The sequence below is a fragment of the Cucurbita moschata genome, unplaced genomic scaffold (genome assembly GCF_002738365.1).
Source record: "Cucurbita moschata cultivar Rifu unplaced genomic scaffold, Cmos_1.0 Cmo_Scf00002, whole genome shotgun sequence".
In the NCBI taxonomy this organism is placed as follows: Eukaryota; Viridiplantae; Streptophyta; class Magnoliopsida; order Cucurbitales; family Cucurbitaceae; genus Cucurbita; species Cucurbita moschata.
Window position 1 is genome coordinate 3,836,931 of NW_019268518.1, and position 19,274 is coordinate 3,856,204.

Consider the following 19,274-nt stretch of genomic DNA (forward strand, 5'->3'; position numbering starts at 1 on the left):
GAGGAGGAGAAGTGGATAAAAAGAGAACCAGCGAGTGAGGAGTGAATCTGGACCGTACGATATGGCTGACAGTGACGACCAGTTCTAAATATTTGGAAATACACGTCAGCTCCTTCATTATTTTCTTTCTTTCCCATTTTCTAAAAAAAAATAAAAAATAAAAAAAAGTTCGAAGACTTTTTTTAATTATATATATAATGTATTTAACCAATTGAAAGCATCTTTAGTGTTTAGAATTATTATTATTATTTTTTTTAAAAAAATCTATATATATTATGTCTTTAAAATTCTTTTTAATTAGAAAATATTATATATGTTAGATTCGTTCCATAATTATTTAATTTTTGTAATTATTTTTACCTATATTTTAAAAAAGAAAATGTTGAATAATAATAATAATAAAATTAAAAAAAGCATTAAAATGTTGCAAGTGGCTAAAAAAGCGTTTTTTAATTAATTATTTTTGGGGCCCACTTATTTTTGATTTGGTCATCCATCCAAGAGTATGGAGAGAGAAGTTTTGGATGCTTATATCCACTTTCCGGTGTGCAACGCCAGCGGTCACTTTTAATGGATCTGATTGGTCCACGTGGATGTCGAGTACATGTCATCTCACACAGTAGGCAAAACAGCATCGAATTTTCCTAAAATATCATAATAATTGTTTACTTTTTCGAATAAAACATATTCTTTAAGTACAAATATAGCATAAATAACCCATTTTCCATTCCATGCTTCAATTAATATTCCGTGTAGGGTTTAATAATAATTTAATGCCGCTTTTTCTGTTTTATATATATATATATATAATAAAATTTAGTAAAAATGATAAAAAAAACATATTTATGTAAAATTAAGAGACTGAAATATAATAATTAAAACGAAATAAATATTGAAATTCATATAAGAATGGAATATATGATAATTAAAATGACTTTAGTGTTTAAAAAGATTTTAAAAGTCTTTTCGAACGAGTCATTAATATCTTATTAATCTCGTGATTGATTTAATTAATTTTTAATTAAAAAAATCATGAAATTAATTATTCATAATTGTTTTCATTATTTTATTTAATGTATTTTTCTTGTCTTAAAAGGTAGATAACTATTTAAAAAAAAATTATTTGAATAATTTTCAAATATTGAAAAAAAAAATACTGTCTCTATTTTATTTATTTATTTTATTGGTTCATTTCAATTATTTCCTACAATTTCATAAAAGCATGAACCATACATCGCTAGGTCCAAGATATTTTCACTATTGGGCTGGGCTTCAAACCTGGGCCCATTTTCTTATTTTGGGCCGGGAGTGGATTGTGCTAGCCCAGCCCAGCCCAGCCCAGTTAATCATAATTTGGAGGACGTTAATTAATCGGAATTTAATTATGATTATGGCGAGGAGGTGCCTCTGTCGTCTTCTTGCTAAGAATTTTGTGCTCTCAGAGATTTTCGAGCTCAAAGATCTTCGACGACTAGTGAAGGATCGACAGGAATTTTAGACGTCCGGTGGGGAATGGAGAACGCCGACGTATTTTTAGGTCTGCATGACTTTCTTGAGCGTATGCGTCAACCATCAGCCTCAGATTTCGTCAAATCCATTAAAAGGTAAATTCGTTTTCCATTCGAACGATATGTGCGAACTATAGGACATTTGTTGACTTCAATTAGTGTTCACGTGATCTTTCCTTCAAATTTAATATGATCTCTTTACACTTTAATTACAATGCTTGCTCATTGTTCCTTTTCTCGCTCTTTCTTCTGGACCTTGAATTTCTTGCTATCTAAATCGGCTGTTTGTTTAATTGCAATTCAAATTTCTGAGTTGTTGGAGAAAATTCTCGTGGTCATCATTGGAAGAAGTAAAGATGGACCTATGAATTAGCATAGTTGTGCAAGCTGAACTCAGTGCCTACTGTGATTTTTAGGTTGGTAATGTTATTGATACATATGAGATAAGTGACAGTTACTTAACTTGATTGAGTTATCGCTAGAGATGAGCGTCCTCATTTGGGCTTTTGGTTATAGTTGCCCTCCGTTTTGTAGATTCAAATGCCTGCCCATGAAAGCCAAAACCAACCGATTCATTTTCTTCTCGAAGGAGAAAGCACTCTCATAAATGGAATCTCAGAGGGAGTAGCATTTATTGGGCTTCAAATGAAAAGAACATATAGTTAGTACCAACTGACAGAGTTTCGTTATGGTGTTATGTGCAAGCTGAACTCAGCGCTTGTACAAGTGTAGATTCGAGAGATGGACATAATGGCAAAAGCATTGGATATAGCCAAATGGTTTCTAACTGAATACCCTTTTATATATCACCTGCATGACATATTGTAATACCTGAAGTGACTACCTAATACCGAAGAATTTGGATAGTTTCAATCTTAAACGTTGTAAACACTCCTGCAGAAGATTTCTACACCTGTTATATACACACATGCGCGGATGTGCCCATCTCTGTGTATGCTTTAGTCTGTCTGAGTTTCAGATCGATATGCATTTTGTAGCCTTATACAGTAAGAGTCTTGTGGTGATTACTCACGTTGATTGTTTAACTTCTGGATATAATCTTTTGTCAGGTGTATCTTTTTCTTAATTAGAGGATAATGTTATTGACTGTTGATTTTGAACAGTAATTAACATTTTCATAAAGTTTTGACTAAACTCTTTATACTGGCAGCTTTATTGTATCATTTTCGAATAATGCTCCTGACCCTGAAAGGGACAGTGCCTCTGTACAAGAATTCTTTGCCAAAATGGAGGGAGCTTTCAGAGCTCATCCACTTTGGTCTGGATGCTCAGAAGAAGAGCTGGAAAGTGCTGGTGAGGTAAGTTTACTACTATTGAAGACTAAATATTTATAATTAATAATGATTTTTTTTTCACCCCAACATTGAGGATGAGGTGAATTATTAATCAATCGGTAACATGTCTGGACAAAGAGGGTTTAGTTTTAAAATAATATATTTACGTACAATCCATTTGATTGTTGAATATAGAAGTAATCTGAGTAAGACACGTAATGATCCCATCCTTCTATAGTTAACTTATTAACAAATTATGTTATAAAAAAGCCAATATCTTTGGGAATACTCTGCAAATAAATAGTCTTCTCGGATGGATCCTACAATACACACACTTTACACCCCAAGTATGTGCTGCTTAAGTGATATTTATTTATTCACAACATTTGTTCTCTCTTCTAATGCATGATCGTCTATGAAATGCAGGGCTTGGAGAAGTATGTCATGACCAAGTTATATTCTCGTGTATATGCTTCGCTTGCAGATGATGTAAAAATTGACGAACAACTTTCTGATAAGATGGCATTGATTCAGCAGTTCATTAGGCCAGAAAATCTGGATATCAAACCAAATTTCCAGAACGAATCATCATGGTTGGTGAGTAATGGTCAAAGTCAAGAGATCTTCATATAATTTTTGCATCAATCATCTCCTCTATCGTAAAATTTACATCCTCATGATTATTTGTTTGTGCATAAAAAATCATACTTTGAAGTTAGTTGTTTCATTACATTTTTTGACCATTTCTTAGAATTGTTCATAAGTTCAAATCAGGAATCTAATTGACACTTTATCCAGTGATAGTTTATCATCTACGAAACATTTCCATGATAGATCTTTCCTATTTAGAAATTCAAGTATACGTTAAAACTATGTATCTCAAACTATATAGCCTTGTTGTTTTCCTATTCTTGGGCAATGCCGAAGTGTAGATGGAATTGCTGGAGAACCTATTCTCAGATGAGCTGATACCTATTGGAATAAGTTGAGGACATAAGAGAAACGTTAAATTGTATTGCATATTTATTTTCAATGATTACGAAATCCCCTTGGTTCTGTAATGCATGATGGGCTTGGTCAAAACTTCTGTTATGAAAGCCCCCTTGCGATATGATCAAAGTTTCTTCCACATAGGCTTGCTCTTACTCTTCGTTACTTCAAAGTTTGTTTTCAGCATGTCATGTCTTTTTTAGCTGAAACTTTGTGTTGAACTAGGTCATGCATTGCAATCATTATGTGGAATTTTCCACCATATGAATCTTTGTTGGTCATTAATACTAGTTTCACCTACATGTTTACATTTTTATTGGCAGCTTGCTCAGAAGGAACTCTTGAAGATTAACATGTACAAAGCTCCAAGAGACAAGCTTGTGTGTCTCCTTGGCTGTTGTAAGGTCATCAGTAACCTGCTACTTAATGCTTCTATTGCTTCAAATGAGAATCCTCCAGGGGCTGATGAGTTCCTTCCCGTCCTTATTTATGTTATCATAAAGGTGATTTATAATATGAATAGTTAAAGTTGGTTTGCCCATATCTATTACTTATGAAGAAACTCTTTCATGCTAGAGCATATATTCTTACATAGCGTTTGAAAATTTGTTGTTTCCTTATAGAAATGTCACCAACAAATTCTCATCATCTCTGTTTGGCATTAAACTGAAAAGTTGGTGATAAACACCATACAAATTTTATTGTTTCACCTTTTAGGATATAGTCATCGTAGTACTATAGAAATTTCTGACATCATGCTCATAAATGTGTTTTTCATGCACAATCTCTTGTAGGCAAACCCTCCACAACTGCACTCAAATTTATTATATATACAACGGTACAGGGGACAATCCCGATTAACTGGAGAAGCAGCATATTTTTTCACAAACATACTCTCAGCCGAGTCCTTTATCTCAAACATTGACGCAAATGCCCTCTCAATGGAAGAAACCGAGTTTGAAAAAAACATGGAATCTGCTCGAGCACTCCTATCTGGGCTATCTACTGATGTTGAATCTTCTTCTAATAAAAGTAACTTGGATGAACGAGTTGCCCGCAATTCAGAACTTGTTGAAACCAGTTCTCAAGCTTCAAATTCTGGAACAGAACCTGCAGTTAGACCCAACTCCCCAGAATCAAAGCCAAGCACTGAGGGACCACATGTCAAATACCAGTCAACAGTAACGGAAGTTTCAACACTCTCAGATTTGGAGAACAAGGGTGCAGCTATGCTTTTAAATGATCACACAAGGAAGCAAGCCTTCCGAGATTATCCATATTTGTTTGCCCAAGTTGGGGATCTTACATTTAATGACGTAGAAGAGCTACTCAATCAATACCAACATCTAGTTTTCAAGTATGTTTCCCTTTCTAAAGGACTGAGTCTCAGATCTTCATCCCCATCTTCGTCAAATTCTGAAATGCATTCCCACCTCAATCCTGAATCTTTCAAAGAACCTGAAGATGTTAGAGACGTAACATCAAATGATGAGTCTGCTGGAGAGACACATACTATGATTGATGGCCCAGATGGAACCTCACCGTTTGGAGAAGAAAACGTTGGATCAGGGTTAATGCAAGACAAGGTAGTACTACCTCAGCATGAAGTAAACGACACGACATCCCTATCCTAGCACTGTCAACAACTTTTGTGGGGACCAATCGTCAAATGTTTTCAGTCTGGTTATCTTGATTTATTCCTCAAATTTCTGTCCATCTGCAATGAGCAATTGTCATGTTTAGGATCTGATCTCAGGCCGATGATGGGCATGGCAACGAAGAACAACAATGGAGATTTAGCCTTGATTTTGGATCTGGAAAGGTGACAGGAAATGAAATCCCCCAAGAAACAAACTAATGGCTGCCGGAGTAACAAATTTTCTTCCAAGCTTGCATCCACAAGTATGTTTTTTCTACTTTTCCTCCATTTGTAACATTGTAGCAATTTCATTCAGGAGCATACTGATGAATTATAAGACTAAAGTTTATATCAATATACGTTGAGAATCTACAATTCTTATGCAATTGGACATTTTTTTGGACATAATGCTAGACAAATCTCTAATTCTCATGCGTGGATATAACTTTCACTCAAGAATCGAGGAATTGACAGCTGAGTAGAACTTGGAGACACGAGACAGAGCATGAGTATAAAGGTTAGTCTCATGGTAGTGATATTTTTGAAATAGCTTTTGCTAATTAGTAAGGTGTAGAAATTCTATTTGATTTGATACACGAAAATTATTATAAATAGATGGCGGATTCCTAGTCAGAGCCTTTGTTACATTTGATGGTGACCTCTGTTTTATATTCAAACTTGGTATGATGGAAAGGTCAATAATTAGTACTCACACCTAACACGTAATCAACAAACATGATCGATGTGTGCGTTTCATTACATTTGATTATTATTATATTTATGTATGGAAGTAGAACTACCGATACTTTATTTGATAATAGTCATTAACAGCATGCTTAATTTATGGATGGTTTTAAATAGTTTAGAATTATGAAGTCGAGCTATTTTGACCAGTAGTTTTACTTACTACAAGTTTGTTCATTCAAGCTATCCCATTAATTTATGCTCTATGAACCTAAGATTCCCAAATTTATAGCTGAACCTGCATACACACTTAAACACTTTCATTAATCCATGCATAAATTAGATGAATGTAAGTTTCTATAACTTGTTCTTCAGTATAGCCAAAACCCGTTTTAAGTCTAGGCTATATAAACTCATTAGAATTGTGGGGCAAAAGTGCCTTTAGTTTTTTTGTTCTTTTTGTCCTTAAAAAATAGATTTGTTGATCAATCATTTCCTTATCTTGTAACCACTATAGGTTGATTTAGTAGTGGACGAGAGTCATGTAAGTAATTAAGGATTCAAAGCGAATGAGTTTTAAGTCTTGGTCGTTACCTATTTGGGATTTACATGTTATGATGTATCTTGGTGAACAAATATAGTAGGACTAGACATTTATCCTGTGAGAACAATCGAGAATTTGTTAATTAGATAGGTTACATTAGTTAGGTTCTTAGTCATTTCGAAAGTGAAGAAGAAAGTAGCATAGAGGATCAAACAAAAGCAGCCAACTCTATCTTGGTGCTTTACAACTACTGCTATTTAATGCCCATAACACATGCACGTTTGGGAAGTTTGTCGATTACTATTATTATTATTATTCACTTTTGAAAGTTTTATGACATTTTAAAATCTCTGTTGGGACCAAAAGGCATTAATAATTGAAATGCACAAAATGGCTGCTAGCTTTGCTTGATTGGTCAATCTTCACACATGTGCCCTTCCTACTTTCTGTTGCCTTTCTCCAAATAATAAACCTTCTTTTGCCTCTCATCCTCTACTGTTTTGGGGGTTTTTTTTTTACAAATATATATCTATCATATATATATATATATATATTACTTCAATTCATCAAATATTCCGTCTTTTTTCTTCTTTTTCTAGAGAATAGTATATTACTTGACTCCCCAACTAACTGTAACGCTATTCGTCAGGGATCAGATATAGTTCAAGATTTTAACGATATTTTTAATACTAAATTAGTGTATGTAGCTCATTAGTATAGTCCCTGAAGTTTCAAGTTTCTATCAAATAGGCTCTTAAACTTTAAACAATATCTAATAGATCTTAAAACTTTTGATTTCGAAAAATATATAATAAGTCCCTTTACTTTTGATTTTATCTCTCATAAGTAATCGAGTTTTTAAGTTTTGTGTCTGATAAGTTATTGGCCTTTCTACATTTGATAAAGTTTACAAACCAACTAGACATCAAACCAAAAGCTTAGTATCATACAAAATTTAATTTTATCTCTAGTATTTTGTTAATTTAATAAAAAAGTTAAATGTTTTAATTAAAATTTCATATAGTTTAGAAATTTATTATATATTTTTAAAATTTTAGAAATCTATTACCAACCACAACATTTTTATTTATTTATTTTAAGTGAATATAAAATGAGATCCATGTATTAATTTAATAGGAAAAAAATTAGAATAAAATGAGGTTCACATGTGTGCACCAACTAATTGACCATGATATGGTATCTGATTTTGGTTTTAAAATAACAATAATTCAAACTATGCATTCAAGAATTAATAATTTTGTTGTTGATATCCTTAAAAAGTAATAATATAAAAAATATAATAATTTCTCCATATTGAATTGTTTGTAGTATAAAAAATATTTTAAAAAATTAAATGTAGTTTGAAGAAGCTTAAAAAAAAAAGTAAATAAATGAAAATTTTCGGATAAATAATTTTTTTATAAAAAAAATTTAAAAAAGGCACATGATAAGTTTGGGATACCAAATGCGACTTTAGCGTGCTTCCCACGTGCCCACATGCTTCCTTTTCTCAAGTTCATTCATCAGGTGGTTCTTTTTCACTAGCACGTGACTTACATATGCTCTACCTTCTGACGTGGCAAGTCCCCCTACCGTCCATCCATGATCGATCTAAACCATCCACGTGTTTCGATCTAAACCATTCACAATTTGATAGTTTGATCGGTGATTTGAAAGCCAACAAATAAGTTCGTACGTAATGAGATGCGTAACTTATAAAAGTCATATTTTATTTTAACCCTTTCTCATTCTTGTTATTAAATCTTCATAGTACTTCTAAAACCAATCTAAATGGAAATACGATACCTTCAAATATCAAGTTAAATCTACGTGAATATAATACTTCTTTTACGAGAACAATTAAAACATAAGAACGTAAATACACGTCTCGAAAGATTTCAACAAATTTCTAACTCGACATAAAACACATGAAACTAAAAACACATATGAATACAAAATAGAGTAGAATTAATGTAACAGCCCAAACCCATCGTAGTAGATATTATCTTTTTGGGTTTTCTCTAAAAATTTTAAAACGCGTTTGCTCGGAAGAGGTTTCCACACGCTTATAAAAAAATGTTTCGGTCTCTCTCCCATCGACGTAGAATCTCACAACAAAATCTATTTTAGAACGAGGGAAGGAGACAAAGGCACATGATTTTACCAAAAGCAATGGGTATAGCGTGAGAAGTTGGCATGAACTAAAATAACTCAAAGAGAGAGAAATAAAGGACCACTTATTATTAAAGATTCTTCATTCACTTTACTCCAACTTAACCAAATTTCCACACACCACCAATCCAAATCCATCTTTACCTCGTAATCTTTGACTCTTGACTCTCGGTCTCTCTCGTTGCTATCATGTCAATCAGTAAACGAAACAAGACGAAACCTTTCATCGACATGTTAATCATTCTATATGTTAGAAAACTGATAATAATTTTTTATCTCGACGACTAATACCCTAAGTAAATTAATGAGACAAGGTAACATACCTATCAGTCTTTTAGTTGTCGAGGATATCAAAATTCAGTATCCTCGAATTTAGACTTTTCTAGTATCGAGAATGTTAGTACAACCCTGTCCCACAATCTAGTTACGTTGAGTCCCAAGATCCCGAGATATTGACTTTTTACCCATAGTAGACTATTAAGGATAGCGTCCTACATACTCTAAATCGTCGTTTAGAGTTAAGGGTATGAGCTAATAGGTTTCATCGTGATATATTTAGATTAGTTGATGTTTAGGATTAACGACGATAAATGATAATAAAACGTGACGATGTGGACATTTTGATCCTATTACCCTCAAGGTTGATATTAATATCAGAGCCAAACATTAACGTGTGGAGTATTTATTAACATCCCAAAAGAGCAACAAACCGGCAAGAGCCAAGACTCGATCAACGTTGTTCATATTTGACGAACTTCCATGGATTTTTAGTTCAATTTGATGACACTGCCAAGATTTTGGTTCCCATTTGGCCTTCTTTGTTAACTTCCCAATAAACCCCTCTCTCTCTCCTCCTCCTACTCCTCTCTCTCCTCCTCTGTACAAAGCAGCTGAAACAGAGGAGGAGCTCTTGGAAGCCATTGCTGGTTTTGCATCAAGCTCCAAGCTCTGTCTTCTTCTCTTTCATTACGTTCTTGAAGAGAGGGAAGAAATTAGAGATGGGTGACAGATACAATCGGTTTAATCCATCAAATATTCGTCAGAAAAACATGTTCTTGCCGATGCTCTGTTCTAAGCCGGCGACCAAAGACTGCCGGCCGCCGAGATGCGACCGGGACCGTTCGGAGTCATTTTCCGGCGACCCTTTGTCGCCGAGAATCGGATGTATGGGTCAAGTGAAGCGGAATAACAGAGTTGCAGGTCTTCCAATTTCCCATAGGATTTTGATTACGACCAAAAATGAGAACAGTCCCACCGCTGGTTACTTTAAGCTGAAGAAATTTTTCTCCAGCAAAAATCTCTTGGCTTCCCCATCCCCCTCTGGCACCGGCACCACCAGGTCCACAGCCGTCGCCGCCGCCGCTGCATCGGTATCTACAGCGGGTGTCAACGGTTGTAGGAGCAGAAGAAGACCCACTCCAGCTTTTGGAAATAAGAAGAAGGGTGTTTGTGAAAATGGGAATTGTGAATCATTAAGCGTTGTGGATTTGGATCCGCCGTTGCCGGTGGTCCGGCGAGTGCAGAAGGGCGGAGAAGAAAGAGGGGAAATGGAGAATCTTTGGAAGAGGAGGTCAGGTGGAATTGTATTACAGGGCTTGCAGATTCAGCAGACTCATGTTCCGAAGCATCGGCTTCAGATTACGACTGTTTGATGAAATGGTTAATCTTAGATTCATTGGAGAGGTCTGTAAATGTTCTGTTTTTGTTTCTAGTTTTTGGTTGTGTTTCAATCGTAAGTGATGAAGACGATGTGATTGTAACTCAAATCTTCATAATTCAAGTTTCAAATTTGAGTGAAGTATTCATTCTAAATCACTTGTTTAGTTGTTTATATTATCCCCTGCTGCAAGTTCTAGCACCTGCGACAGATCTGAAGAAAATGAAGACACTTAATGAAACCGTGGACAAAATTTCACGGTGGTACATCTTCAACCGTGACGTCCCATGTCTTGGGACACATCGGTTATCTTGGTTTGCTTAGACACACCCGTTGAAAACTGACCTCTGTGTCGATCATTTTAACGGGACATCCCAAACATCCAAGTTAATTTGGATGTTCGACCACACACACTGTTCGCGCGTGCATGTTCAATCGTTGTGATACAACAATGTCGCCTTTCATTGTCATTTCGGTCCACAAGAGCACAACCATTGTGATCTCATCCCATGTCTCGAGACACATCAACCATCTTGGCTTGCTTGAACACATTCGTTGGAAACTGACCCTTATATCGATCATCTTAACGAGACATCTCGAACATTCAAGTCAATTTGGCAAAACATTCAAAATTTTGATATCCTTCTATTCGAATTCCCCTAGTTTGGAATGCCATTTTTATGACGATTTCACCTAGGGAGGATGCAAATGCAACTTATTGAAAAAGAAAATCACTTTTACTACATGAGGCTTTTGCAGTGAAATCTGCTTCCTTTTTCCCAAGGAAATTTGATCAGAAGGGCTTTTCATTTCTGGTTTCACCAAAAAGGACTCATTCTTTTGGAGATGCAGCCTTCACGAGCAATGGACGGAGAAAAACAGGGTCATTGGACATTGTCTTTTTTGGACTTTTCCTTGAGTCCAAGTACATCGCTAACAATATTATCTTTTTTGGACTTTTCCTTCTGAACTTTCCTCTCAAGGTTTTACAACGCGTCTGCTAAAAAGAGGGTTATACACCATAATAAGCAATGTTTCGTTCTCCTTTCGAATTGATGTGAGATCTCACAATCTACCCCTCTTGGGAGCTCAACGTTCTCGCTGGCACATCGCCCAATGTTTAGCTCCGATACCATTTGTTACATTCCAAGTACACCGCTAGCATATATTGTATTTTTTAAGTTTTCACTTCTGAACTTTCACTCAAAGTTGTTTGTTAGGGAGAAGTTTTCACACCCTTATAAGTAAGGTTTCATTCTCCACTCCAAACGATAAAAAATCTCCAACCGATAGAGAAATCTCCTCCCTCTTTTCTACAATTAAATAAATATGTTGTAGCCGGTCAAGTCAAGAATGATCTCTTAATAACCAAACCAAACATCACCTGAATCAAACGTTAAGAGATACACACAAGTAAAACAAACCAAAATGTCGAAGAAATAGCAACAGGTGTGGTGATGTACAAGAGCTAGGTTTCTACCATTTCTAGTTTCAAGGTGTACAGTATTTGATTGTCCAGGCATACATTCAGCAGATAGAAATGGAAAAGCTAATACTTTATACTACACTTCTACACAATTATTGTACATCCAGAGTTGGAATAGATACCATCAGACTTGATTATGAGTTTGGAAAGCTTCAACCTTGTTCTCTGTATGGAGTCCAGATCAATTTGCTAACATCGACCTCTAGGCCCCCACGACCAGCAGCTTTAAGATGACGATCCAGCACCTTGGGGTCGGCACATATAACATGCTGCCCTTTCCTGTATTGAATCAACTCCAGGCTCTGAAGTGTGTTCAAAATATCTTCGGCTTTGATGGCTGTCATGTCACTTAGCTCCTGCCATAAAGGGACGACCAATGTGCCAAGCATTATCAGATACAAAATCTTATGGCTCTAGGAGTTGTTCCAAGAGCAATTAACATAAATTTTTAGGAACAAAGTAACTTCAGTCAAATGTTTTAAAATTTGTCGAAGACTTAGTCGAGTCAATACCGGACAGCAAACACTGAATTTCAATAAGAGGCAAAAATGCACACCTTGATAGAGATATTCCCCTTGTGCTTTTTCAAGATGTCCAAAAGTACCCTGGTCCAGTATCCTCTGTAGCTCACCAACCCAAGGTCAGAAAGAGGTCTTTCAGGCGTGCCAACTTTACCTTCCTTCTTGGAGAGTTCATAAGCTGATCTCTCAGGTTCATAGAAGATTAAAACACTCCGTTAAAACATGGTGACGGTGACCCAAAAAAAGAGGCGGATGCCCAAAAATAACAAACCGAACTTGAGAAAACCACGCAGGCAAGAAACTACTCGTGATATACTTTTCAATGCTAGAGAACAAAGCTAATCAAGGTCGCTAGTTGCAGACACAATAAGCCAAAAAAATAGAGGCAGTTTAAGGCATGTGGTGAACTTACAAAAAGCCATTAAGAACTTTCCATAGCCCTTCCTTTGATAAGGAGGAAGGGTGAGAATGCATGCCAAATTATAGGATTCCTCTGAATGCTTTTCCTGCACGCCGACATATAATATAGTCATAATAATGTTCTCAGCTTATAAGTTCTAAAGCAATTTGTCGTGAATTCATCTTACATTTCATTATCCACACGACACAAGTTTCGTTATTTCTATACCATTCACTACTAGCACTAACATCCACAAGCCCACCGAAGATAAAAGGAACAACGAAAGTATGGATCAGAGAGTATATCATGTATAAAAAACCCTTGTATATTGATTAGTACACTTAACTTTTTAGAAGAATTGAACAGTAGATAAATTAAATTTAAACTTCTATCTTGTATCCATTTTTCCATTTAGAAAAAGGTACGCTCGGGGTAGCCCTCCTAAATAATGTCAACCCTGCAAACTCCACTAATTTGAAAAAAGGACAGGAAAACATCTCTCTTTGATGCTTATAACTTGAAGGAGAAGGATAGTAAGACTTGCATTTGGACAAATATAAAATGGTCTCCAATGAACTGATAAGCAGGACAACCTCTCTCTTTGCAACAGTGCTTTTCCCATAATATCCAGGACTACTTGATTCAAGCTATCTCAGGTCAGCTTTCAGAACAAACCTAAAATCTATGAAATTACTTAAGGACAGCTATTTCGTATGGCCTATACTGTTTGAGCAAATATTTTGGCGCATCTTACAATTTTTCTCGCTCATAAATGAATCTCCTTACCCAAACCTTGTCATTATTATACTCCCTTTAAATTCAAACCTATTCGAGAGTTTCATGTCTTGACACGTCCTTTAGAGGTAAGGTGATGTTTTCTCCTCTCTCCTCATCACCCTAAAGAAAATAAAATTACAGTAGTAACAAAGAAAACACTACTCTATTTCGTCATTCTTCAGAATCATACCACTTTAATTTGAATAGCAGTTATGATGAACCAAAAATTACCTTTGAAAAATATCCAACCATGTGACACCCTCGATCATCACACTCACACAGGATATAAAATAGAAAAAGGTCCACATCATAATATAGAGTCTTGTGGTCCAGAAATAACTTCGCTAAATAACAGAGGTTCTGCCCATAGACCTTGTTCTTTTTTCCGTCAACCTGTTTCAGCAAAAAATTAGCAGAAAAAGTCATACGAGGAATTTTCAATCTGCAATAATAAAAACATTATCCTATAGCTTCAAGTGCATTATTTTTTATTGTTTATGACAGGTTAAAATAGTTTTGCTAAATGCTAGTACAGGAGATGTCAAGGGTTGCATGAACTGTTTAAAAAATAGTCGATATTCCAATACTGAGGCATTGACAAGCAAACAGAAAATAAACCAGAAAATCAGAATGGCATTACTTCTACAATCCAAAAGAAAAAAAAAGTATTTTAATGATAAACTAGTTAAAGAAACCAAAAGTGAAAAGAAAAAGGTATTTAGATGATGAACGAGATAATAAAACAATGAGGTTCACAGCTGCAAACCTAATTAAGAGCATACCTCAAACATTGACAAAGTACCACTTCGATATATTTCATCACCAGGTGGATGCTTGAGATCACACTTCCTCTACATGGACAAAGCACGAGTTTAAGATGGTTTGTTAGTATTATGCACAAACAAAAGGATAATGATAATGAATCATGCAAAACCAACCATCAATTTTATTTGGTGTTCCTGAAGGGATCATTGTAAGAAAATACATCATATTTCCTATCTGAAGATCATATTATAATTGTTAGATGTTCTCAAAGGGACAAACTTATCGTATTTGTCTATATTATAAATATAGAAAACACGGTGCTTTTGACAATGAAATAAAAATGTCAATTTGTGTTACAAGTTCACAATTATATTTAATGATAGCTGAGTCTACACACACATACATGTATGGGTGGCTTAACATGAAAGAAAGGTGCGTAATCAAGCTGCTGCACATCAACAATCAATCTCTCATAATTAATGCTCACATCTCTAACTGGGGACAGGTAAAAAATCATTTGCCAAGATGTTTCAAGCACAGACAACATTTACTATGTTAAAACACGAAGCAGCAGCCAACAGGCTGAAATAAGGCCAACAGTAGTAAATGTTCAATAACTCTTATAACTCAACTATTTCAATAAGGCATATCTGAGCATATAATTTCGTCCAGCCAGTTAGACATTAAGAAAAATGGTCTGACACATGAAAATAATGCACCTTGCACACTATTTCACAAAAATTAAAAAGAAAAATCGTATGCCCAAGACAATATCAGCAATCAGCAACCAAAGGGTTTCATTGTCGAGAACGAAAGTTCAAAGTTCCATTTACAGACATCCCGACTTAAATCATTACTAACTACCACAAGAAAGAATTTGGAGAACCTCTCACCATATGTCTCTGGAGCTGTTCTTTGCGCTTCATGAAATTGAGACAAAACTCACAAAAATAGAGCTTCGTAGTGTCATTGTATTCTGGTGGAAAGGGGGAGAAATACCATGTCTCAATCTCATATCTTCCAAGTTCAATTGTTGCAATATTCTTAACTTTTGTAAATTCTTCATGCTCCCTCAAGCTAGCAGCATCAAGTTCCTCATGGCCCTATGCAATTGAAAAAAGATAAGAAAACATTTCATAATGAAGGCAGGGAAATTTTGTTAGACACTCCAATTTAATATCACAACATATAAATATTAACATATTTTTTACTACACTATCTAACAGAATTGCCTTACGATTGACAAAAGAGTTTCCTGCTTGCCCAAACATCCACAGCTGGTGGATGTGACAAGGAATTCTTTTACCTATAACTAGCAAATACCTATGTAGTATGTTTTTTAACAAAGGACTCGCCGCATCCTTAAAAATGCATACCTCAACATGCGTTTCATCAATCTTCCGCTTCTGGTGTCGGGTCATCTTCAATCCTGTTACCTGCAAGTGCAAGAATGAGATTCTCATGTTAAATACTTACAAGTAAAACATGGATTCCAAAAGGACCAAATCATGCCCAAGGATAACCTTTAAGTTTTCCATACAAGAAACAGTGACAAGCCTTCAGAAGCGGATAGGTCAAATTATTAAAACTGAAAGGGACAGAGAAAATTAAACTTTACCTTGTCCTCCACTTTCTCATCAACAACAGTCTCAACTGATTCAAGATCAAGTTGGTCAAGCTTCACCCACTCATCAAGTCTCCTATTGACTATCATAAAATCCAGGTAAGGAGAAAGAAAGAGAACTCCAAACTCCACACAGAAGAAACTAATCAATTTAGCAACGAACGCTACGGTTAAAGAAAAATGGGTGTACCCATTTATTCGATCAATTAACCGGTCCATGAAAGAAATGTAAAATCCCATTGCTGCAAGAGCTACTTGTATCATTCAATCCAAAGGTCAAACTCCCTAAATTGACCAAAAGAAATAAACCCTAAGTCACCAAGCAAACCCTAAACAACACATCAAAAAAATTCTGGAACCCCAAAAGAAAAAAATTAATCATTAATTTCTAATTCCAGCTTGATTCTTCCACCACGCAAGCAAAACCAAAAACCCACATACTAAATCAAACTTCAGAGAAGTATCTTACACTCGGTGTAATGGACATAGTATTCGTAATCACTAAAACCAGTAGCCTGCAACTTCCGACGTTCGATGACCTTAACGGGATGGTACTTCCCGTCTCTCCAGCGGCACATGACGCGGGTCCCAACCTCGAGAGGAAGCATGGAGGACATACGCTTCTTCGTCGGCTCCAATTCTTTAGGCTTCTCAGGCGTAGCTCCGTCTGGTTCGTTAGATGTCTGGTTTATAGGATCGGCGGAAACTTTCTTTTGATGTCCATCGGCAGAAGCGGCGGCGGCGGATCCATCTTCGGCATTGTCTGATTGGACGTCTATCGAGCCCATCGCGAGCTTGGGGCTTCGTATCCCGACGCAGAGTACGGAAACGCTCACAGACAGCAGCGGCGTTCTTTTTCTTTCGTTTTTTTAAAATATAAACTTAAATAAATTATCGTAATTTTTATTAACTTCTATTTTATAATTTTTAGAAATATATTTATATTTTTTTTATTACATAAAATTGGTAATTATTATTCTATTGATTTTGATAAAAAAAAATCATTTGAAATTAATTTAAAGCTTTATTAAAAATAAATAAACTAAAATTACATAATAAAATAGGAGGGAATTGTGGGTATTTTTATTTTAAAGGAAAAAAAATTGGCAATTAACGTTGTATTTACTAATTCCTCGTTTTAATTAAGACCTAATTAAAACAATTATAATATTTTGAAAAAATAATAAAAGAAACGCGTAAACCACACGTCTTTGACCAGTCAAACTAAACGCGTATAACTCACGCTCCTTTGCCCTATTTATACGTTGTTCTCTCGTGTCTGGGATGTCAGCCTGTTATTCCGAAATTTCGAGAAGGAAAACGAGAGAAATCGGTCTGAATTTCGTTTTCATCAACGGCAAAATCTGCTACTTGATTGAGGGTGTTTGGTTTGGAAGTCGAGAAAATCTACTTCAAATTCCACCAGAGAATGGAAAATTCGACAGCAATTTCATACCATGATAGAACAGAGAGCAGTTTTGGCAGAAAAGAATTCTTCTAATGGGAGAGAAACGCGAAGCTCTGATGAATACTTAGGTTAGTATTCATCCTACAGGTGCGGAGTTTCTTCTGATGCTGATGAGATTTTCTTAACACTTCTCTTTCTGAATCCTAAATCCTATATTCGAAATTTCGATTTATTATCATTTTGTTGCTGTTTCAAAAATAGTTTATATTTTACCATTCATTGGGAAAACCCTAACATACTTGCTTGTTTGTAAATCCGAAATTAAATTGATTAATAGTGAAAACTGCATGTCGATTCCTTAGAAACCCTAACCTGGTAAATGTTCCACTTTTAAGAAGAAACTTTCAAATTTTTTATTTTATTTTTATTGTTGAAAGCAGATTCTGAACAGAGGATTTGTTGGTTTTTAATTCTGATCGTCAACGTAGACTTGGATACAAGCAATCGTAAGGGTGGCGGTAAAATATCTGTAATATCTTTAGTGTTGATCCTGACCTTATGTTCATGGACTTAAATTGTCGGATTGTTGTCGGATTAGTGCTGTTGTCGGGTTTTTTTGTTTCTTTTCTTTTTGTATTGCAATTGTGCAGTTCTTAACCATATGCATTAGGCCTCCTAAATTCCCCAGGAGCTGAAAATTTTGAGAGGTTGGAAAATAGTGGCTAGAAAAGAACAGAATCTTTCTTGAACTCTTCTTTTGCCTCTCATATTATTTGCTGCGCTCATGATTAACATTTATTTTCTGGGTTGAAAATTAGTTTCCTAGCTTCTTGAAGATTTTGCAGTGATCGGCGAAGTTTTTCAACTTTTAAGGTATGTTATGTTATATAGTTCTTCCTTATATGTTGTATGATTCTAAAATGACCTATGCTTGCATGACCTAGTACGAACCTACAATCTTAAAATAAACCTTAATATATTGTCTTAAATTGAAGCTACAATCTAACTCTCTAGAAAGCATACATTAGATCCTTTGAGAAATTTGTACAGACACCTAACTGTAATTTTTTGCAAGATAAGTGTTGTAGTTTTTCTATTTAGTTGTAGCAAAAATATGAAAAAAACTGGTTAGCTGTTTCTTTGTTTTCTTCCCCATGTTTGGAACCTTAATGTTACACTTCTGTGATAAGTGTTTGTTTCTATTGCAGCCCTTCCATTGATTTTTCTTGCTATTATGCATAGGAGTTAGATTTCAAATCACATTCACTATATATATTTCTGTTTGAAAACTTTTTTGGCTTGGAGTGGCCAACTTTTCTCTTGTTCTATCTTTAGCATTGCCCCAAACAAGCGAAATATCTTTAATATTTTAAAATCCGTCTTTAACGGTTTGTTCTGCAGTGTTTCTCATTTTGGTAACTAGTTTTGATTCTGACTCTATTTTCGTAGATTTAGTGGTTGGGATTATTGTTCCTAAAAAGTATGAGAAATAAGAATGGGTAAATTTGAGATTCTAGTGCTATTTGAATCACCACCATTATTATTATTATTATTATTTTCAAATCTCTTAGTTTAAGATTTCTAATATGTTTTTCGTCAAATCACTTATTTAAGATTTTTAACCAAACACTTAAGTGTCAAATGGTATGAGCTTTCTAAAGGTTGAAGGTTAGCGGGAGATGATCTTCAACTTCCTAGTATGTTCATATCATTTGGTAAGATATGATTTTGGCTTATGTTAAAGATTATTACTACATTCTATTTGGGTTTTCTTTTTTTTTCTTTTTTTTTTTTTTTTTTTGTC

The 19,274-nt window shown here is 35.0% G+C and overlaps 3 protein-coding genes and 1 long non-coding RNA gene across 6 annotated transcripts in view; 3 read left to right on the forward strand and 1 right to left on the reverse strand.

Moving 5' to 3' along the window:
- The first annotated feature begins 1,390 nt into the window (after positions 1–1,390).
- LOC111457590 (vacuolar protein sorting-associated protein 9A-like) lies at positions 1,391–6,079 on the forward strand. Of its 3 annotated transcripts, none has more exons than XR_002712973.1 (6): positions 1,391–1,604; positions 2,680–2,827; positions 3,230–3,400; positions 4,117–4,296; positions 4,588–5,695; positions 5,847–6,079. XR_002712973.1 is itself a non-coding variant. In XM_023099901.1 (6 exons), the coding sequence occupies exons 1-5, from the start codon at positions 1,513–1,515 to the stop codon at positions 5,425–5,427; spliced, it is 1,431 nt and encodes a 476-aa protein (XP_022955669.1). In that variant the 5' UTR covers positions 1,391–1,512; the 3' UTR covers positions 5,428–5,471; positions 5,550–6,079. The 3 variants fall into 3 exon arrangements, 2 of the variants coding, with proteins under 2 accessions (XP_022955669.1, XP_022955656.1); XM_023099901.1 differs by having other exon boundaries at positions 4,588–5,471; positions 5,550–6,079; XM_023099888.1 differs by having other exon boundaries at positions 4,588–6,079.
- Positions 6,080–9,526: 3,447 nt separating this feature from the next.
- Positions 9,527–10,644, forward strand: LOC111457614. Its single transcript, XM_023099924.1, has one exon. The coding sequence runs from the start codon at positions 9,831–9,833 to the stop codon at positions 10,482–10,484; it is 654 nt and encodes a 217-aa protein (XP_022955692.1). The 5' UTR covers positions 9,527–9,830; the 3' UTR covers positions 10,485–10,644.
- Positions 10,645–11,836: 1,192 nt separating this feature from the next.
- LOC111457606 (histone acetyltransferase of the MYST family 2-like) lies at positions 11,837–16,928 on the reverse strand. The gene is made up of 9 exons (XM_023099913.1): positions 16,532–16,928; positions 16,057–16,145; positions 15,815–15,874; positions 15,332–15,541; positions 14,456–14,524; positions 13,905–14,066; positions 12,909–13,002; positions 12,532–12,674; positions 11,837–12,331 (listed from the first exon to the last, which is right to left on the reverse strand). Exons 1-9 carry the CDS (start codon positions 16,848–16,850, stop codon positions 12,128–12,130), a joined length of 1,350 nt encoding a protein of 449 aa, XP_022955681.1. The 5' UTR covers positions 16,851–16,928; the 3' UTR covers positions 11,837–12,127.
- A 429-nt stretch (positions 16,929–17,357) lies between these two features.
- LOC111457621 overlaps positions 17,358–19,274 on the forward strand; it is a 6,459-nt gene continuing 4,542 nt past the window's right edge. The window contains exons 1-2 of the long non-coding RNA XR_002712976.1: positions 17,358–17,598; positions 18,289–18,343. This is a non-coding gene — a long non-coding RNA (uncharacterized LOC111457621). The remainder of the gene's footprint in view (positions 17,599–18,288; positions 18,344–19,274) is intronic.